This window comes from Mesoplodon bidens (genome assembly GCF_964165515.1).
Source record: "Mesoplodon bidens genome assembly, chromosome: 7".
Taxonomy (NCBI): domain Eukaryota; kingdom Metazoa; phylum Chordata; class Mammalia; order Artiodactyla; family Ziphiidae; genus Mesoplodon; species Mesoplodon bidens.
This window is the reverse complement of record NC_138164.1, coordinates 38294980-38313869: the sequence shown is the minus strand read 5'-3', so window position 1 is coordinate 38313869 and position 18890 is coordinate 38294980. Positions and strand designations below refer to the sequence as shown.

The following is an 18890-nucleotide window of genomic DNA, read 5'->3' as shown; positions in this document are numbered from 1 at the left end:
AAGAAATGAAGGAAACGATAGCAAAGATCAACCAAACTAAAAGCTGGTTCTTTGAGAAGATAAACAAAATTGACAAACCATTAGCCAGACTCATCAAGAAAAAAAGGGAGAAGACTCAAATCAATAGAATTAGAAATGAAAAAGGAGAAGTAACAACTGACACTGCAGAAATACAAAAGATTATGAGAGATTACTATAAGCAACTCTATTCCAATAAAATGGACAACCTGGAAGAAATGGACACATTCTTAGAAATGCACAACCTGCCAAGACTGACTCAGGAAGAAATAGAAAATATGAATAGACCAATCACAAGCACTGAAATTGAAACTGTGATTAAAAATCTTCCATCAAACAAAAGCCCAGGACCAGATGGCTTCACAGGTGAATTCTATCAAACATTTAGAGAAGAGCTAACACCTATCCTTCTCAAACTCTTCCAAAATATAGCAGAGGGAGGAGCACTCCCAAACTCATTCTACGAGGCCGACATCACCTTGATACCAAAACCAGGCAAGGATGTCACAAAGAAAGAAAACTACAGGCCAATATCACTGATGAACATAGATGCAAAAATCCTCAACAAAATACTAGCAAACAGAATCCAAGAGCACATTAAAAGGATCATACACCATGATCAAGTGGGGTTTATCCCAGGAATGCAAGGATTCTTCAATATACGCAAATCAATCAATGTAATACACCATATTAACAAGTTGAAGGAGAAAAACCATATGATCATCTCAATAGATGCAGAGAAAGCTTTCGACAAAATTCAACACCCATTTATGATAAAAACCCTGCAGAAAGTAGGTATAGAGGGATCTTTCCTCAACATAATAAAGGCCATATATGACAAACCCACAGCCAACATTGTCCTCAATGGTGAAAAACTGAAACCATTTCCACTAAGATCAGGAACAAGACAAGGCTGCCCACTCTCACCACTCTTATTCAACATAGTTTTGGAAGTTTTAGCCACAGCAATCAGAGAAGAAAAGGAAATAAAAGGAATCCAAATTGGAACAGAAGAAGTAAAGCTGTCACTGTTTGCAGATGACATGATACTATACATAGAGAATCCTAAAGATGCTACCGAAAAACTACTAGAGCTAATCAATGAATTTGGTAAAGTAGCAGGATATAAAATTAATGTACAGAAATCTCTGGCATTCCTGTACACTAATGATGAAAAATCTGAAAATGAAATCAAGAAAACACTCCCATTTACCATCGCAACAAAAAGAATAAAATATCTAGGAATAAACCTACCTAAGGAGACAAAAGACCTGTATGCAGAAAACTATAAGACACTGATGAAAGAAATTAAAGATGATACAAATAGATGGAGAGATATACCATGCTCCTGGATTGGAAGAATCAATATTGTGAAAATGACTCTACTACCCAAAGCAATCTACAGATTCAATGCAATCCCTATCAAACTACCAATGGCATTTTTCACAGAACTAGAACAAAAAATTTCAAAATTTGTTTGGAAAAACAAAAGGCCCCGAATAGCTAAAGCAATCTTGAGAACGAAAAACGGAGCTGGAGGAATCAGGCTCCCTGACTTCAGACTATACTACAAAGCTACAGTAATTAAGACAGTCTGGTACTGGCATAAACACAGAAAGATAGATCAGTGGATCAGGATAGAAAGCCCAGAGATAAACCCACGCACATATGGCCAACTTATCTTTGATAAAGGAGGCAGGAATGTACAGTGGAGAAAGGACAGCCTCTTCAATAAGTGGTGCTGGGAAAACTGGACAGGGACATGTAAAAGTTTGAGATTAGATCATTCCCTAGCACCATACACAAAAATAAGCTCAAAATGGATTAAAGACTTAAATGTAAGGCCAGAAACTATCAAACTCTTAGAGGAAAACATAGGTAGAACACTCTATGACATAAATCACAGCAAGATCCTTTTTGACCCACCTCCTAGAGAAATGGAAATAAAAACAAAGATAAACAAATGGGACCTAATGAAACTTCAAAGCTTTTGCACAGCAAAGGAAACCATAAAGAAGACCAAAAGACAACCCTCAGAATGGGAGAAAATATTTGCAAATGAAGCAACTGACAAAGGATTAATCTCCAAAATTTATAAACAGCTCATGCAGCTCAATAGCAAAAAAACAGACAACCCAATCCAAAAATGGGCAGAAGACTTAAATAGGCATTTCTCCAAAGAAGATATACAGACTGCCAACAAACACATGAAAGAATGCTCAACATCATTAATCATTAGAGAAATGCAAATCAAAACTACAATGAGATATCATCTCACACCAGTCAGAATGGCCATCATCAAGGAATCTAGAAACAATAAATGCTGGAGAGGGTGTGGAGAAAAGGGAACACTCTTGCACTGCTGGTGGGAATGTGAATTGGTACAGCCACTATGGAGAACGGTATGGAGGTTCCTTAAAAAACTACAAATAGAACTACCATATGACCCAGCAATCCCACTACTGGGCATATACCCTGAGAAAACCATAATTCCAAAAGAGACATGTACCAAAATGTTCATTGCAGCTCTATTCACAATAGCCCGGAGCTGGAAACAACCTAAGTGTCCATCATCGGATGAATGGATAAAGAAGATGTGGCACATATATACAATGGAATATTACTCAGCCATAAAAAGAAACGAAACTGAGCTATTTGTAATGAGGTGGATAGACCTAGAGTCTGTCATACAGAGTGAAGTTAGTCAGAAAGAGAAAGACAAATACCGTATGCTAACACATATATACGGAATTTAAAAAAAAAATGTCATGAAGAACCTAGGGGTAAAACAGGAATAAAGACACAGACCTACTTGAGAATGGACTTGAGGATATGGGGAGGGGGAAGAGTAAGCTGTGACAAAGCGAAAGAGAGGCATGGACATATATACACTACCAAACGTAAGGTAGATAGATAGTGGGAAGCAGCCGCAGAGCACAGGGAGATCAGCTCGGTGCTTTGTGACCGCCTGGAGGGGTGGGATGGGGAGGGTGGGAGGGAGGGAGATGCATGAGGGAAGGGATGTGGGAACAGATGTATATGTATGACTGATTCACTTTGTTATAAAGCAGAAACTAATTAAAAAAAAAAAAAGAAATCTAGAAACAATAAATGCTGGAGAGGGTGTGGAGAAAAGGGAACACTCTTGCACTGCTGGTGGGAATGTGAATTGGTACAGCCACTATGGAGAACGGTATGGAGGTTCCTTAAAAAACTACAAATAGAACTACCATATGACCCAGCAATCCCACTACTGGGCATATACCCTGAGAAAACCATAATTCCAAAAGAGACATGTACCAAAATGTTCATTGCAGCTCTATTCACAATAGCCCGGAGCTGGAAACAACCTAAGTGTCCATCATCAGATGAATGGATAAAGAAGATGTGGCACATATATACAATGGAATATTACTCAGCCATAAAAAGAAACGAAACTGAGCTATTTGTAATGAGGTGGATAGACCTAGAGTCTGTCATACAGAGTGAAGTTAGTCAGAAAGAGAAAGACAAATACCGTATGCTAACACATATATACGGAATTTAAAAAAAAAATGTCATGAAGAACCTAGGGGCAAAACGGGAATGAAGACGCAGACCTACTTGAGAATGGACTTGAGGATATGGGGAGGGGGAAGGGTGGGCTGTGACAAGGCGAAAGAGAGGCATGGACGTGTATACACTACCAAACGTAAGGTAGATAGATAGTGGGAAGCAGCCGCAGAGCACAGGGAGATCAGCTCGGTGCTTTGTGACCGCCTGGAGGGGTGGGATGGGGAGGGTGGGAGGGAGGGAGATGCATGAGGGAAGGGATGTGGGAACAGATGTATATGTATGACTGATTCACTTTGTTATAAAGCAGAAACTAATTAAAAAAATAAATAAATAAACTTAAAAAAAAATGGAAAAAAAAATAAAAATAATAATAATAATAAAAATAATAATAAAAATAACAATAGTTGATGTAAACCTCATAAAAAAGGAAATCCATACAGCCAGTAAACACAGAAAAGTGTACGACTTCATTAAGTAATAAGTGAAAAGTGAGTCAAAACCAAGGAAACTACATGTCAATCAGATTGACAAATACATAAATAAAAAGTCTGGTAGTATCAGGTATTGTAGACCTGAAGTACTATGGGAATCTTCTACCCTGTTTATACTGGAGTATAAATCGACACAACTACTTTGGAAAGCATTTAGCCCTCTCCATCACCTGAAGGTATATAAATAGCCTGTGAGCCAGCAGCCCTCACCCCCGCCCTGTGTAAATGCACCAGAATAACAGGTACAGCAGGATTCCTGTCCATGATTTGCATTAGCACAAACTGAAAACAAACCAAATGTCCATTAAGAGTCAAAAATTAAAGATGATACAAATAGATGGAGAGATATACCATGTTCTTGGATTAGAAGAATCAACACTGTGAAAATGACTCTACTACCCAAAGCTATCTACAGATTCAGTGCAATCCCTATCCACCTACCACTGGCATTTTTCACAGAACTAGAACAAAAAATTTCACAATTTGTATGGAAACACAAAAGACCCCGAATAGCCGAATCAATCTTGAGAACGAAAAATGGAGCTGGAGGAATCAGGCTCCCTGACTTCAGACTATACTACAAAGCTACAGTAATCAAGACACTATTGTACTGGCACAAAAACAGAAAGATAGATCAATGGAACAGAATAGAAAGCCCAGAGATAAACCAACACACATACGGTCACCTTATCTTTGATAAAGGGGGCAGGAATGTATAGTGGAGAAAGGACAGTCTCTTCAATAAGTGGTGCTGGGAAAACTGGACAGGTACATGCATGTAAAAGTATGAGATTAGATCACTCCCTAACACCATACACAAAAATAAGCTCAAAATGGATTAAAGACCTAAATGTAAGGCCAGAAACTATCGAACTCTTAGAGGAAAACATAGGCAGAACACTCTATGACATAAATCACAGCAAGATCCTTTTAGACCCACCTCCTAGAGAAATGGAAATCAAAACGAAAATAAACAAATGGGACCTAATGAAACTTCAAAGCTTTTGCACAGCAAAGGAAACCATAAATAAGACCAAAAGACAACCCTCAGAATGGGAGAAAATATTTGCAAATGAAGCAACTGACAAAGGATTAATCTACAAAATTTACAAGCAGCTCATGGAGCTCAATACCAAAAAAACAAACAACCCAATCCAAAAATGAGCAGAAGACCTAAATAGACATTTCTCCACAGAAGATATACAGACTGCCAACAAACACATGAAAGAATGCTCCACATCTTTAATCATTAGAGAAATGCAAATCAAAACTACAATGAGATATCATCTGACACCAGTCAGAATGGCCATCATCAAAAAATCTAGAAACAATAAATGCTGGAGAGGGTGTGGAGAAAAGGGAACACTCTTGCACTGCTGGTGGGAATGTGAATTGGTACAGCCACTATGGAGAGCAGTATGGAGGTTCCTTAAAAAACTACAAATAGAACTACCATATGACCCAGCAATCCCACTATTGGGCATGTACCATAAACCATAATTCAAAATCCGTAAATTCAAAAAGAGTCATGTACCAAAATGTTCATTGCAGCTCTATTTACAATAGCCAGGAGATGGAAACAACCTAAGTTTCCATCATCAGATGAATGGATAAAGAAGGTGTGACACATATATACAATGGAATATTACTCAGCCATAAAAAGAAACGAAATTGAATTATTTGTAGTGAGGCGGATGGACCTAGAGTCTGTCATGCAGAGTGAAGTAAGTCAGAAAGAGAAAGACAAATACCGTATGCTAACACATATATATGGAATCTAAGAAAAAAAATGTCATGAAGAACCTAGGGGTAAGACAGGAATAAAGACACAGACGACCTAGAGAATGGACTTGAGGATATGGGGAGGGGGAAGGGTAAGCTGTGACAAGGTGAGAGAGTGGCATGGACATGTATACATTACCAAACGTAAAATAGATAGCTAGTGGGAAGCAGCTGCGTAGCACAGGGAGATCAGCTTGGTGCTTTGGGACCACCTAGAGGGGTGGGATAGGGAGGGTGGGAGGGAGGGAGACACAAGAGGGAAGAGATATGGGAACATATGTATATGTATAACTGATTCACTTTGTTATAAAGCAGAAACTAACACCAAATTGTAAAGCAATTATACTCCAATAAAGATGTAAAAATAAAAAGTGTAGGCTGTTTTTATTATTGGATGCAAGCTAGTGATGCTGTAAAAGCTTTCAGCAAGTATGTGTTTCTTTCTTATATAAAGCACTGCCATTAAGGCTGCCCTAATATTTTTTAGATTACATTTACCTATAGATTACTTACAGGTTCAAATCTACAGTGGAAATAACTTTTTTTTTTTTTTACTAGTTTTGGAATGATGTTTTTAAACCAGTTCCTTAGAAGACTCCTATGTGACCCACACTAGTAAAATATACCTTCAGGTGCCTCCTCTGTCTGTAGGCAACAGCAGTGTAAAATATGTAAACAAATGAGTGTCCTTGTTTGCTAAAATTTAATCTGTTGATCATGTTGTATTATTGCTCTTCCCCAAATTCTCTCTCTCCATCAGGTAACATTCCTTATTATTAGGAAGAGGAAGTTCCTTAACATGTTATTTCGACAGCATAATTTACCCAGATGATGGTCATTATGATGATGCTTCATTTGTTTTTGATTTATTTTACTTTTTTTGATGATGCTTTAGATTCATTTAGAGTCCACCATTCAGAGAGGAATAGCTGGCCTACATTATTTCTCATACTTATTAAAAATTGCTGCATTCCCATTTGTGAGTTTGTTGAACGACTGGGTAGCATACCTCTTTATAAAGCTAAAATGGAGAGTAATAAATGAAAACACTCCCTAGCTATACTATTGATTTAATTGTTTATTAAAATAACCTCATATTGGACTTGTATTTTCCTCTTAGAAAATTGGCAAAGTGCTAATATATTTAGTTTAACTGGACCAAGTACATGTCTTATTTAGCTTTGATTCCCCAGCACAAACTCATTTATTAAGAATAAATGCTTGGGGGCTTCCCTGGTGGCGCAGTGGTTGAGAGTCCGCCTGCCGATGCAGGGGACACGGGTTCGTGCCCCGGTCTGGGAAGATCCCACATGCCGCAGAGCGGCTAGGCCCGTGAGCCATGGCTGCTGAGCCTGCGCGTCCGGAGCCTGTGCTCTGCAAGGGGAGAGGCCACAACAGTGAGAGGCCCGCCTACCGCAAAAAAAACAAAAAAAAACAAAAAAAACAACAACAAAAAAAAGAATAAATGCTTGGGACTTCCCTGGTGGTGCTGTGGTTAAGAATCCACCTGCCAGTGCAGGGACACGGGTTTGAGCCCTGGTCTGGAAAGATCCCACATGCCGCGAAGCTGCTAAGCCTGGGCGCCACACTACTGAGCCTGCGCTCTAGAGCCCGTGAGTCGCAATTACTGAAGTTCACACACCTTAGAGCCCGTGCACCGCAACTACTGAGCCCACATGCTGCAACTAATGAAGCCCATGCCCTGTAGGGCCCATGTGCTGCAACTACTGAAGCCCACATGCATAGAGCCCCTGCTCTGCAACGAGAAGCCACCACAATGAGAAGCCTGCACAGTGCAACGAAGAGTAGCCCCTGCTCGCCACCACTAGAGAAAGCCCATGCGCAACAATGAAGACCCAACGCAGCCAATAAATAAATAAAATAAAATAAAATAGAATAAACAGTCGAGAATATTGGACTTTATTTTAAAAAAAAGAGTAAATGCCTGTTGAATCGAATTAATCAGCCAAACAGTAGACAAATGAAAGTTGTGGTTAATAAGATGGGCCAGACTGAAATAGTATTCTTGTTGAGAAGCTTGCTTTAATCACCTTCTTATTTTCCAGCCTTATATAATCGTGTATTAATGTGATAGAATATTTCTCATATTGAGAAAATAATAGTTTTGTATTACGCTGAATCTGCCTGGGAATAAAATAGACACCTTATCAAATTCAGTGGAGGTGTCATGAGAATTGATACCTAAGGGTTGTTGTGGGAACACATTTAAATTTTAAAAATATACAAGATTTTTGATATTGTCTCATGCCCACTATATTGTTTGGGAATAATGCAGTTTCAATTTATAGAATTGCAGCATGTATTTTAGGGCTGGAGAGAAACTTGATAAGTCCTGCATTGAACCTAAAGAGGAATGCATTGCCATAAGGTGCTCATTCAAAAATCAAATAATGATGTGAATAATGTTGATCATCTCTACTGGAGGAAAAACATGCTACACATTAAACACATTACTTATTATATATTTATTTAACAATCTTGGACTTCATTAATACAATGTTTTGTAGTATGTATGCCTTATTTCTTTTCTTATAGTTAAATGTCTGAATTCTGAGAAATTTCAGCATGCTTTGGTGAGAGGAACAGTCATCTTATTTTCAAAAAGATGCAGGCACAGACTGTTTTTGACCAAAAGGTGTATTACTGACCAAAATTCAGCCATCTAGTCTGGAAAATAAATGAAGAATTCTGCTGCTGGTGAGATGAATACATAGGTAGAGGGAGGTGAAGAATATAAACTACTTAGCAGCCTTAAACTTTCTCTTGACTTTGATATAAGTGCTGGAGAAACATCAATGTTATCATTCCCAGAGACCATTCATTTAGAAATGTAAATTAGAACAGATGGAAAAATACAGTGTTGGGAGTTACCTATCAGGAAACAAAATGGATGTGTGTGATACCTACCCACTGTCATGGTGAGGGCCCTGCATTACACTTACTGTCTAAAGCTTACTGTGCTGAAACCTTCACAGCAAAGGTTCCCGTTCCTCATAATGACCTCTAAGTGAAAGTGAATGAGGTTTAGCTACCAGGTATGTGCTTCTGGAACAACACACGAAGGGCCCTATTTTTTTTTTTTTACTTTATTTTTATATTATTTTATTTTTTGGCTGCGTTGGGACTTTGTTGCTGCATGCGGGCTTTCTCCAGTTGCGGCAAGTGGGGGCTATTCTTCATTGTGGTGCATGGGCTTTTCATTTTGCTGGCTTCTCTTGTTGCGGAGCATGGGCTCTAGGTGCACAGGCTTCAGTAGTTGTGGCTTGTGGGCTCTAGAGCACAGGCTCAGTAGTGTGGCACATGGGCTTAGTTGCTCTGCGGCATGTGGGATCTTCCCAGACCAAGGATCAAACCCATGTCCCCTGCATTGGCAGATGGATTCTTAACCGCTGCGCCACCAGAGAAGCCCACAGTGGGACCTTTTAACGTTGTTTCCAAAGCTATTTTCTTTGGAATACTGTTCTGTGAGATTTGGTAGAAAAAGAATCCCATGATCAGAATGTTTGGGAAACACTGAATATTTTATCCCCACGTTATACATTCAAAATGTATATTTTTTACATCAGAGATAAAATTCCTAGAATAAACAAAAACTGAAAAAACAAAACAAAAAATCCTGCTAATTCGATTAATACAAGTTTTCCACTGAACACTTGTGAATGTTTTTGAGGCACTGGCTGATACTGAACACAGTCTTGGGAAGGTTGATCTAAGGAATTAAAATTCTGTAAATTATGAGGAAAACACTTTTAGGTGAGAAGAGATGCATATGGTAGCAGGCTTCAGTATTCTGTATTTCCATTCGGGAAATTGTTCTTATTTGATCCCTTCCACCCTTGATCCTTTTTCCTTTCAGTGGACTCTGTAGTAGGGATAAAGGGAAAAATGTCATTTACTACCTTAGAAGAGCTATTTACTCTAGTGTAAATACAGTGGAGGCTGGTAAAAGTGTGTTGATAATAGGACATATTAGCTTAGGTTCTCTTGGTAGCAAATAACAAAAACTAAATCAAAGTTGGATATGTGAAACCCAAGGGCAGAAATACAGCCAGGCTCAGGAAAGGTCTAGGAAGCAGCTATATCATTTCCAGTAATGTGATCGCCGAACTGCTTTTCAACAAAGGGCGTCTTCCTAATGAACTTCAAAATGAGCTCTGCTGCTTGTTGGAGTTAAAAAATATATATATATATATATATATATATATATATATATATATATATATATATATATGTTTATACATATATATATGTATACACACACACACACACACAAGCATGCATATATACATATGATACAAAGAAAGAAAACATATATAAGTGGATGTTTTGTTATTACAACATGCATGCCAGGCATTGGTGACCATGGGAGGTCACCTCCGTGTTTCTGAGCAAGACAGCCTAACACTCATTTTTCCATTATCACTGTTGCCCAGAGTGAACTTGTCAAAGAGATACTCCACCATTCAGACTTCCAAACCCCTCCACCCCCCATCCTGCTACTCATACTTAACCATTAGTATTTGCATAATTAATGCACATAAACATGTCAGGTGAAACTGAAGACACCCTTTATTTTAATTCCTGCCCAATCCCATTCCCTTCACTTGTTCCCCAGAGGCAACTGCAATCATGATTTTCAGGCTATGGTTCTATACTTTCACTATGCACATGCACCCACATTCACCAGGTACCCCTACCTCACCCCACGCCACCCCAGTCTACCCCCATATACCTACATTATTTATAAGGGGAAGACTGATTTTGTGTTTTCCAGGGCCCCACGGAACACCTTCTCCCTCCCACTATGGAGATCCTGAGCTGCATCTGGTTGGGGTATGGCTGTGTTCAGAAACTCCTGGATACCTGTTTTAAAACTTAAAAAATGAGAGATTTGCCCACATGAATCAACCAGAGACCTTTATTTATTTATGAACCAATAACTTTATTGGAAGAAATGGAAAAACTGGAAGAAAAAAACTTAAGTGATAAAGTCCAGGAAAAGAGAGTCCTGCCCTTGTTGCCAAAAAAAAAACAGAACCAAAACTTAAGTGAACTTCTTCTGCAAGGGCACTCTTGCCGTCTGCATGGCAGGCATGGTGACCAGGGCTCTGGTCACCCCGTGGCTCTGGGGAAGTCCAGTCCAGGCTCAGTTCTTCTTGTCGCTGTCGCCCAGGGTGAGCTTGTCAAAGAGTTACCCTGCCAGCTCGACGTCTGGGGCCCCCATCATGCTCAGGGTGGTGACATGACCCTCCAGCTGTCTGATGAGCGCCACCTACTGGCTGAGGTAGTGAGTTGCCAGGAAGTGGAGCAGGTGGGGGTCGCACTTGTCGGTGGCCAGCTGGTGCAGTGGAGCAGGCTCCGGGTCGACCACTTGCTTCTCCAGGAACAAGGCGCACTTCATGGCCTTGAGGCCGCTCTTGCACTCGTCACTGACTGGCTTCCTGATGTCTTGGAAGTTGAGGCGGCCCCCCGCGCTGGTTCTGCAGGCGCTTCAGGCCCTGGGCCCACAGTGGCGCAGGAAGAACCGGCTGAAGTGTTTCAAGGCCACGTCGTCGCGGTGGAGGTAAAAGGCCGCGGCCAGGCCCACGAAAGAGGCGTGGAGCTCCAGGGTGAAATGACTGTTGACGGCGGCCTCGCAGTCGGCGTGGTAGCTCTGGCGCACCTGTGAGGGCGGCGCGGGCAGCATGGTGGGTGTGAAGGCCAAGGTGAAGGCGAAGCCGCGGGGCCTGCGGTACCTGTCTCGGAGTCCCTTTCACGTGATTTAGCAATTTCCTTCGTCTTGGGTAAGTGCAGACTTCTCTTTTGTTTGTCAGAAAACAAAAGGCTTAGGTGTATTCTTAGAGAAAGAGCTTAACTGTGTGGATGTATTTATCCCCTCCAGCCTCATTTGTCCTTTCACTGCCACTCAGCAAGCATTTTTTGTAACGCCTCAATTATGTTGTATGGAATGAGCCACAGTGGTAGGAAATACCATTGATCTCAAATTATCTTTCATTCATTCATTCAGTAAATATTTATTGATTACTTAATATGGCCCAGGCACTGGTATGGGATTTGGGCATATATTAGTAACAGAGAGACAAAGTCTGTTCCCATGAGGTTTGTATTCTAGTGGAGAAGCAGACCAAAACAAAACAAAACAAAAAACTACTGTTTTTCTCCCTTTCTTGTCTCCAGTAAATACGTATAAGATATTACACATGTATATGATATTAAAAAGTCAATATTTTCTTAGAAGTTAAGGATGTTATAGTGGAAGACATAAGACCAATCTAGGTATTTATAATTAATTAATTCAACAGCCATTTCTAGACAGTATTCCAAATATGTGTAATAATATTTTGTGTTTGACTCTGGAGATACACAGAAGAATCAGACATGGTCTCTGTTCTCAAGGTACAAGAAAGAGTGATGGACTGTTTTAAGTGCTCTCAATGGTTTTAAAGTTTTTGGATAAAATAGCTGTTTTCACTTACAGTTTTATTACCATGACTTTGACTAATGTACTTTTTTGGGGGGTCCCTTTATTTCTCTTTGAAAGCTCATGCTGTGCTATAATCATTGTTTATGAAGGAAGCAAAGGATCAAATATCAACTGTCACTTTGTACACTTATCTAAGCAATTTTAGAGGCATTTAATTGTTGAGTCTGTAAAGAAATAGAATAATAACAATGTCTATTTGATAAGTTGATGTTAATGATAGGATCATACATTAGAGATGGAAAAGAACTACATGCTCAGTTTCTCAGTGAGATAAAATTGTATTCTATGTTTGCTTAACACCAGTGTTTAGTCTTAATATAATTGCAATCTTTCAAAAATTTCCTTGGAATAGTCCATTGTAGGCTTCACTGGAAGAATCTATTTAAATAGAAGAAATCTTGATTTTGTAGGACATTTTCTCCTTATGTCCCAAGATCATTTAATAATTAATTTATCTGGACAACTTTACTCTTCAAATATTAAAATAATACTATTGAATGGTTCTATGTATACTAAGGGGTGATAATGGTGTTTCTCAGATTTTTTATCCCTCATCATTACTCCCTAGGTTAGAAGATAATGTTAAAATACATTTTATAACTAAGAGAAACCTAAGGTTTAAAATCTAACTTTTTAAAGGGAAATCAATAAACTAGCATGAACTGGAACCTCAAATTTCCATGAAGGAAATATACATATATCTAAACAAAAACATTGCATCCAGTTTTTCTTTAATGAGGAATGTAAAGCTAAATACAAACACAGAATGAAAAAACTTCAGAGCAGATGATGTTTTTAGAAAAATTTTAAATTTTATTTTTTAAATGTATTTATTTTATTTTTAAATTTTTGGCTGCATTGGGTCTTTGTTGGATGTGGGCTTTCTCTAGTTGCAACGAGTGGGGGCTACTCTTTGTTGCAGTGCATGGGCGTCTCATTGCGATGGCCTCTCTTGTTACGGAGCACGGGCTCTAGGTGCTTGGGCTTCAGTAGTTGTGACATGCCGGCTCAGTAGTTGTGGCACATGGGCTTAGCTGCTCCGTGTCATGTGGGATCTTCCCGGACCAGGGCTCAAACGGATGTTCCCTGCATTGGCAGGTGGTTTCTTAAGCACTGTGCCACCAGGGAAGCCCCCGAAATTAAAAAAATTTGATAATCAAATTTTATAGTTTATAACTTGGTCTGTGCTAAGATAATGTCTTTTAAAATATCAATATAGGACTATAAGATGAAGGCTTCTTTGAAATGTTTGTGGTCAGTGTTGGTATTATGTTAGGATTCTCCAGAAAAACAGAACCAATAGAAGATATATTTGTATATTATATAAAATAAGGAATTAGCTCACGTGATTATGGAGGCTGACAAGTCTCAAAATCTGCAGTTGCTGTACTTGAGACCAGGAGAGTCCATGGTGTAGGTCCAGTCCAAAGGCCAGGAGGCTCAAGACCCAGGAAATTCAAGTTGAAGGCAGGAAAAAACAATGTCCCTGCTCCAAGGCAGTCAGGCAAGAGGAGTTCCTGCTTACTCAGAGGAAGGTCAGCATTTTTATTTTATTCAGGCCTTCAAATGATTGTATGAGGCTCATCGACTTTAAGGAAAGCAATCTGCTTTACTTAGTCTACTATTTCAAATGTTAACCTCATGGAAAAACACCCTTTCAGGCACAAACGATAACATTTGACTAAATATCTGGGTTCCCCCTTTGAAGTTGACATATAAAAATTAGCTATCACAGTATTACTCATGATAAATGCAGAGTCAACAAATAAAAATTCTCATGCTATAATCTGCAAAAACTGTTTTGACTTTCAGTTCCCTTCATTAATTTACAAATGTTACAGAACTAATAGTTACACAACTGATATTAGACAATAAGTTCTGACTCCGTGTCAATGATTAACTCTCATTCATTCATTCAGCATATTTCTATTGAGCACCTATTATATGACAGGTATTTTATAGGTACTAACATAAAAACTTGTTCTATAAGCTCCTCATATTTGTATTTCTTTTGTAGCTAAGTGCTAGTAAATGTTACATATAATTCCTTCTTTGAAAATTAATAGATGAAGTAGGATCAATGGTATAATCTTAAGGAAGTAGACCATAAGTAGCAGCAGTTGGTGGCTTATCTCACTCTCTGTGTTTTGTGTGTGTGTGTGTGTGTGTATACATATGTATAAATCAATCATTTAATGAGAGGTAGTGAAAAGTGATACATCAATATTCTATATCTCTGGGCTGTTCACTCTGCATTACCTCATTATTACAGATACTGGATTAGATTTGATTATTATTACCCATATTTTACAGGTAAAGAAATTGTGAATTAAAGTATGTAACATGATCAAACACAGAGCTTATAAATAGCAGAGTGACACTCTGAATTGGATTCCTCTCTAGGTAGTTTGGGAAGTTTGGCTGGACCATGAGCTCCATTAGAACAAAGACTGTTCAACTTGTGATGCTAAATTTCACATAGTAGGGGCTCAAAAATATAAATTAAAATATTGAGTGGCCTATTAAAAGTTTTAGTCTCATTATTTCTCCAAATTAAAAAAATGAGTGGGAGTAGATGTTGAATATATATTTAAACTCTATTTCCTTTAGAAGGAAAAAAAATCAAAGACACCCAATGGTGATAAATTACTATTATAATTTTAGTTTAATATGCATAAACATAAAACCAGGCATAGAAATTGGTATGCTTTTATAACTGTAAACCAGACAATTTGTAAATATATGCAAATACAACTATAAAACTATTAAAATTAAGGAGTTCCAATTATGCACCCGATTATGCTTTTTGTCTTAAACACAGTCCCTTGTCACTGAGAACACACTAGTTGACGAGATGCAGGTTCCCTTTCGAGTGCGCCGTGTCTGTGTCCCGACATCCATGAAAGATCTCAGTGCTCTACCGCCCTTCTGTACTGAAGACATGACATACTTTAGCTCATATGATGATTCATAATGTACTTCTGCTTTCAGGTAGTGGAAGTCATCATTCAAATAGTGTCTGTCCATGTTCTTTTTTATTAGTTTGTGAAAAGTAATTCTGATGCAGTTTGTTGATTTCATGAAATACCATTAAAAGCCTCAGTAACTTCAATAACTGAAGAGGCTGTTCAAACTGGGAATTGAGGGGGAAGAGAACTACGGACAGAATTTTAAGGGATAACACTCTTCCCTTTGAGTTTCATTCTATTAAACTATTTTTCACCTCCCAGTCATCACTTTAAAAGGAAATTTTAGTGTTTGCAGCTGGTAAAAATGTGACTATAAGGGTGGACATGCGACAGTTGTCCTTTTTACACTAGAACATGCCAGCCTAGCAGCAGTCACACTCAGTGTGATTCAAAACACACACGCAGGCATGGACAGTGAGTTTGTGCTGCTGCATTGAGCTATAGACAGATCCAGATAATTTTGAAAATGCTTCCAGGAATTTTTCATTTGGATGTAAACACAAGAACAGATCCATGGAATTCACAAATACAGGTAGAGAACACTGAGTTAGAATGGCATGGACACACCATATGTCTAGTCAATAACTATCTAGGACCTAATATATTCCAGCTTTGTGCTAAATGCTGAATGATTGCAACAGGCGTTGACTTTAATCTCATGGGCCCTAGAGTCGGTTTCAGTTCACTATGTTCACTGACAGAATGTATATGTGATGGATGTAAAATTAGATGCTAATGAGTTGGTAATAGAATATGTATATATATATTGAAATATTCATATATATTCAATAATATTTTGTTTGAAATCTTTACTACTATTGTCACAGATACAGAAATTGCTACAGACGTTCTCATACCTTTTCCTACATAGCAATTAGGTTTAGGGAAAATAATTTTGGTGGAATGGTGTTAGTCAACCTACAAATCCAGAATGTCTTGGTTGAAGGTGTAGATACTTTGTTTCACTAAAATCAAGTGTAAGTTTTTCCAAACAAGTTAGGAAAAAAATGCAAAATCCTTATAAAATGTTCCTTATGATTCCATACCTTACTATACTATTAACCCAATGTGTTAATAAGCTTGTATTTAATGTAATCATTATTCTTCATAATTTGACATGAGTAATATGCTCTCACATTTTAATTTTCTAATTTTTTTTTTTTTTGCGGGACGCGGGCCTCTCACTGTTGTGGCCTCTCCCGCTGCGGAGCAGAGGCTCCGGATGCACAGGCCCAGCAGCCATGGCTCACGGGCCCAACCGCTCTGCGGCATGCGGGATCCTCCCGGACTGGGGCACGAACCCGTGTCCCCCGCAACGGCAGGCGGACTCTCAACCACTGCGCCACGAGGGAAGCCCTAATTTTCTAAACTTTTTAACCATATTCTCAATGACTTATTTGCTGATTTCCTTTTTTATAAAAATATGATACCTCAACCAACCACTGTTAAACTCAGCAAAAAGCACAGTTTCCAAAGTAAATGTTTTGTAAAGTGTTTCCTGTGTATTACTCACATTTATTACTTTTCCTCTGACCTTTTTATATTTCAGTTCATACATGAAAAATAAACAATGTCCTTTTGACTTATTTTCTTGAAGTCTTTTGCCATTTTCCAAATATATCTGAGTAGTTAAGGTCAGTTAAACCTATTTAAAGTTTCAAATTTCTAGGAAATATCTGATATTTAGTAACTTTCTGCCCAAATGATTTTAAATCTCATTTATTATAAAGTGAATTAAAAGATTGGCATACGTTCTTTAAATAGAAAGATTATCAACCTGCTTTTTCTAATGTAGATGGTGCTCTTAAGTTCTGATTTCATACATGACAAGCAACCCAGGATTAAAGGCTCATTAATAATCTGCCAAATACTGTCAGCTGTATGACTCAATGCTCCATTAGTAATGTAATCCCTTGATTTTCTTCTGCCAGAAAAGTGATTCTTTGAAACCATTGGCAGTAATATGAATTTATACATTATATGTGTGTGTGTGTGTGTGTGTGTGTGTGTATCTCTTGGAAGAGAGACTGAACGCCAAGACAAAACCTTGCATTCCTTTACAGGACGTGCAATGCAGATCTATTGTGGAGTAACTGCTGGATCTGGGAAGGAAGGTGAGGCTAAAGGCAGCCCATTAGAAAGGGAAGAGGCTGTTGGAACTGAGAGTTGAGGGGAAGAGAACTACTGACAATTTTAAGGGATAACACTCTTGCCTTTGAGTGTCTGTGTGGTAGAGTCCATGGCCTAGAGTAGAAGGGGGAAGCTGTACTAGAGCAGCTTCTGGTGGCGGGAATATTATTTTCTTATACATGCAGCTATTGAAACATTGCTTAACATTCCTCAGATCTTAACTGTCAAGGACAAAAAACAGTAATGATAACTGGAAATGTCAGTTCCACATCCACAATAATCTATTTACAATTGCTTCCCTCTTTCACGAGTTCTCTATCAATTATCCACGCTTTTATCCCCCCCCCAAATCATCACTTTTTCCTTAATCACATGTATTCCTCAGTTATGCTGTAGAGAACTGCAATTTTCCCTTCGTGGCCCTTCCCCCTTAATCCTTTTTTTTATTTTCCACATTAACAATCCCTAATTTTTAGAAAAAAGACAATAGTATATAAATGAATCAAGGTGCAGAATTCCTCAGATTATAAAAATCAATTCCTGGAGCGTTATTGATTGGTAACTATATTGATCACATCAATGTAAGTATTTTAATCAGTCTGTCTACAGAGATTGCAGCTACAAGATAAAAAAACATAATCAGTTTATTCAGTTATTACAAATGTAGGAGGGGGAAATGGAAGTAGGATTAACAAGATTTTATGCAGAACCAAGAGTCCACTTCCTTTTCTTTCCAGAGACACTATTCTATAAACCATGGTATTGCTTCTCCTAGCCAGACTATGAAGCATGTTTGGTTAGATTACATTTTGAATTATACCAGTTCCTTGGAGTAAATGTCTCTATGGGACACTTGGGTTTATAAAACTCTGTTTCATAGCTGGATGATGTAGAGCATCCCTCAGACTATCTTGTTGCAAAAGAATGCTGTTGGGTCAAATGAACAAGAGAAAACAGGTAATAATATAATATTAGAACTCTCTACAAAATAGCATCTCAATTCACATTTTGCGCTACGTTCAGTGACATCTTAGAAAACCATTCTGTGTGTATGTATGTATGGAGTGCACAGATTCGTACGTACATATTGGGCTTTGATCACTAATGTTAATGTTCGCTAAAATTTGTACCTTAATGTGGATTGTAGTATGAATATATATGTAGTAAATTATTATAAAGAGATATGATTATTAATATAAAATAGTATTCTGTATTTTATAATTAGGGTTAGAGTGGTATAATTTAAAAATAATAATAATATTGAATATTTTTGCCTACCCTTCCAATATTGGACGTTAGTTAGGTAAAGTAGACATTAGTGGAAACATGCATCTTAGCTGATTGTGTATGTATATACTCTGTCAATTTTTAATTCTTTAAAAAATTCAAATGTTGTATTAGAAGCCATGGAGTGTTAGAAGTCAGCGGTAGTGAAAAACT

General features: G+C 38.2%; 1 protein-coding gene and 1 pseudogene across 2 annotated transcripts in view; one reads left to right on the top strand and one right to left on the bottom strand.

The window, feature by feature from the left end:
- The window catches only part of LOC308620764 (BCL-6 corepressor-like), a gene marked incomplete at its 3' end in the record, with an annotated part of 48354 nt that extends 41744 nt beyond the window's left edge, over nt 1-6610 (top strand). Inside the window, exon 7 of the mRNA XM_081240675.1 lies at nt 6607-6610. Within this exon, the coding sequence (XP_081096801.1) occupies nt 6607-6610 (4 nt within the window). The remainder of the gene's footprint in view (nt 1-6606) is intronic.
- Nucleotides 6611-10686: 4076 nt separating this feature from the next.
- Nucleotides 10687-12038, bottom strand: LOC308620220 (ferritin heavy chain-like; annotated as a pseudogene). Its single transcript has one exon. The product of its transcript is annotated as a ferritin heavy chain-like (transcript).
- Between the last annotated feature and the right edge of the window lie 6852 nt (nt 12039-18890).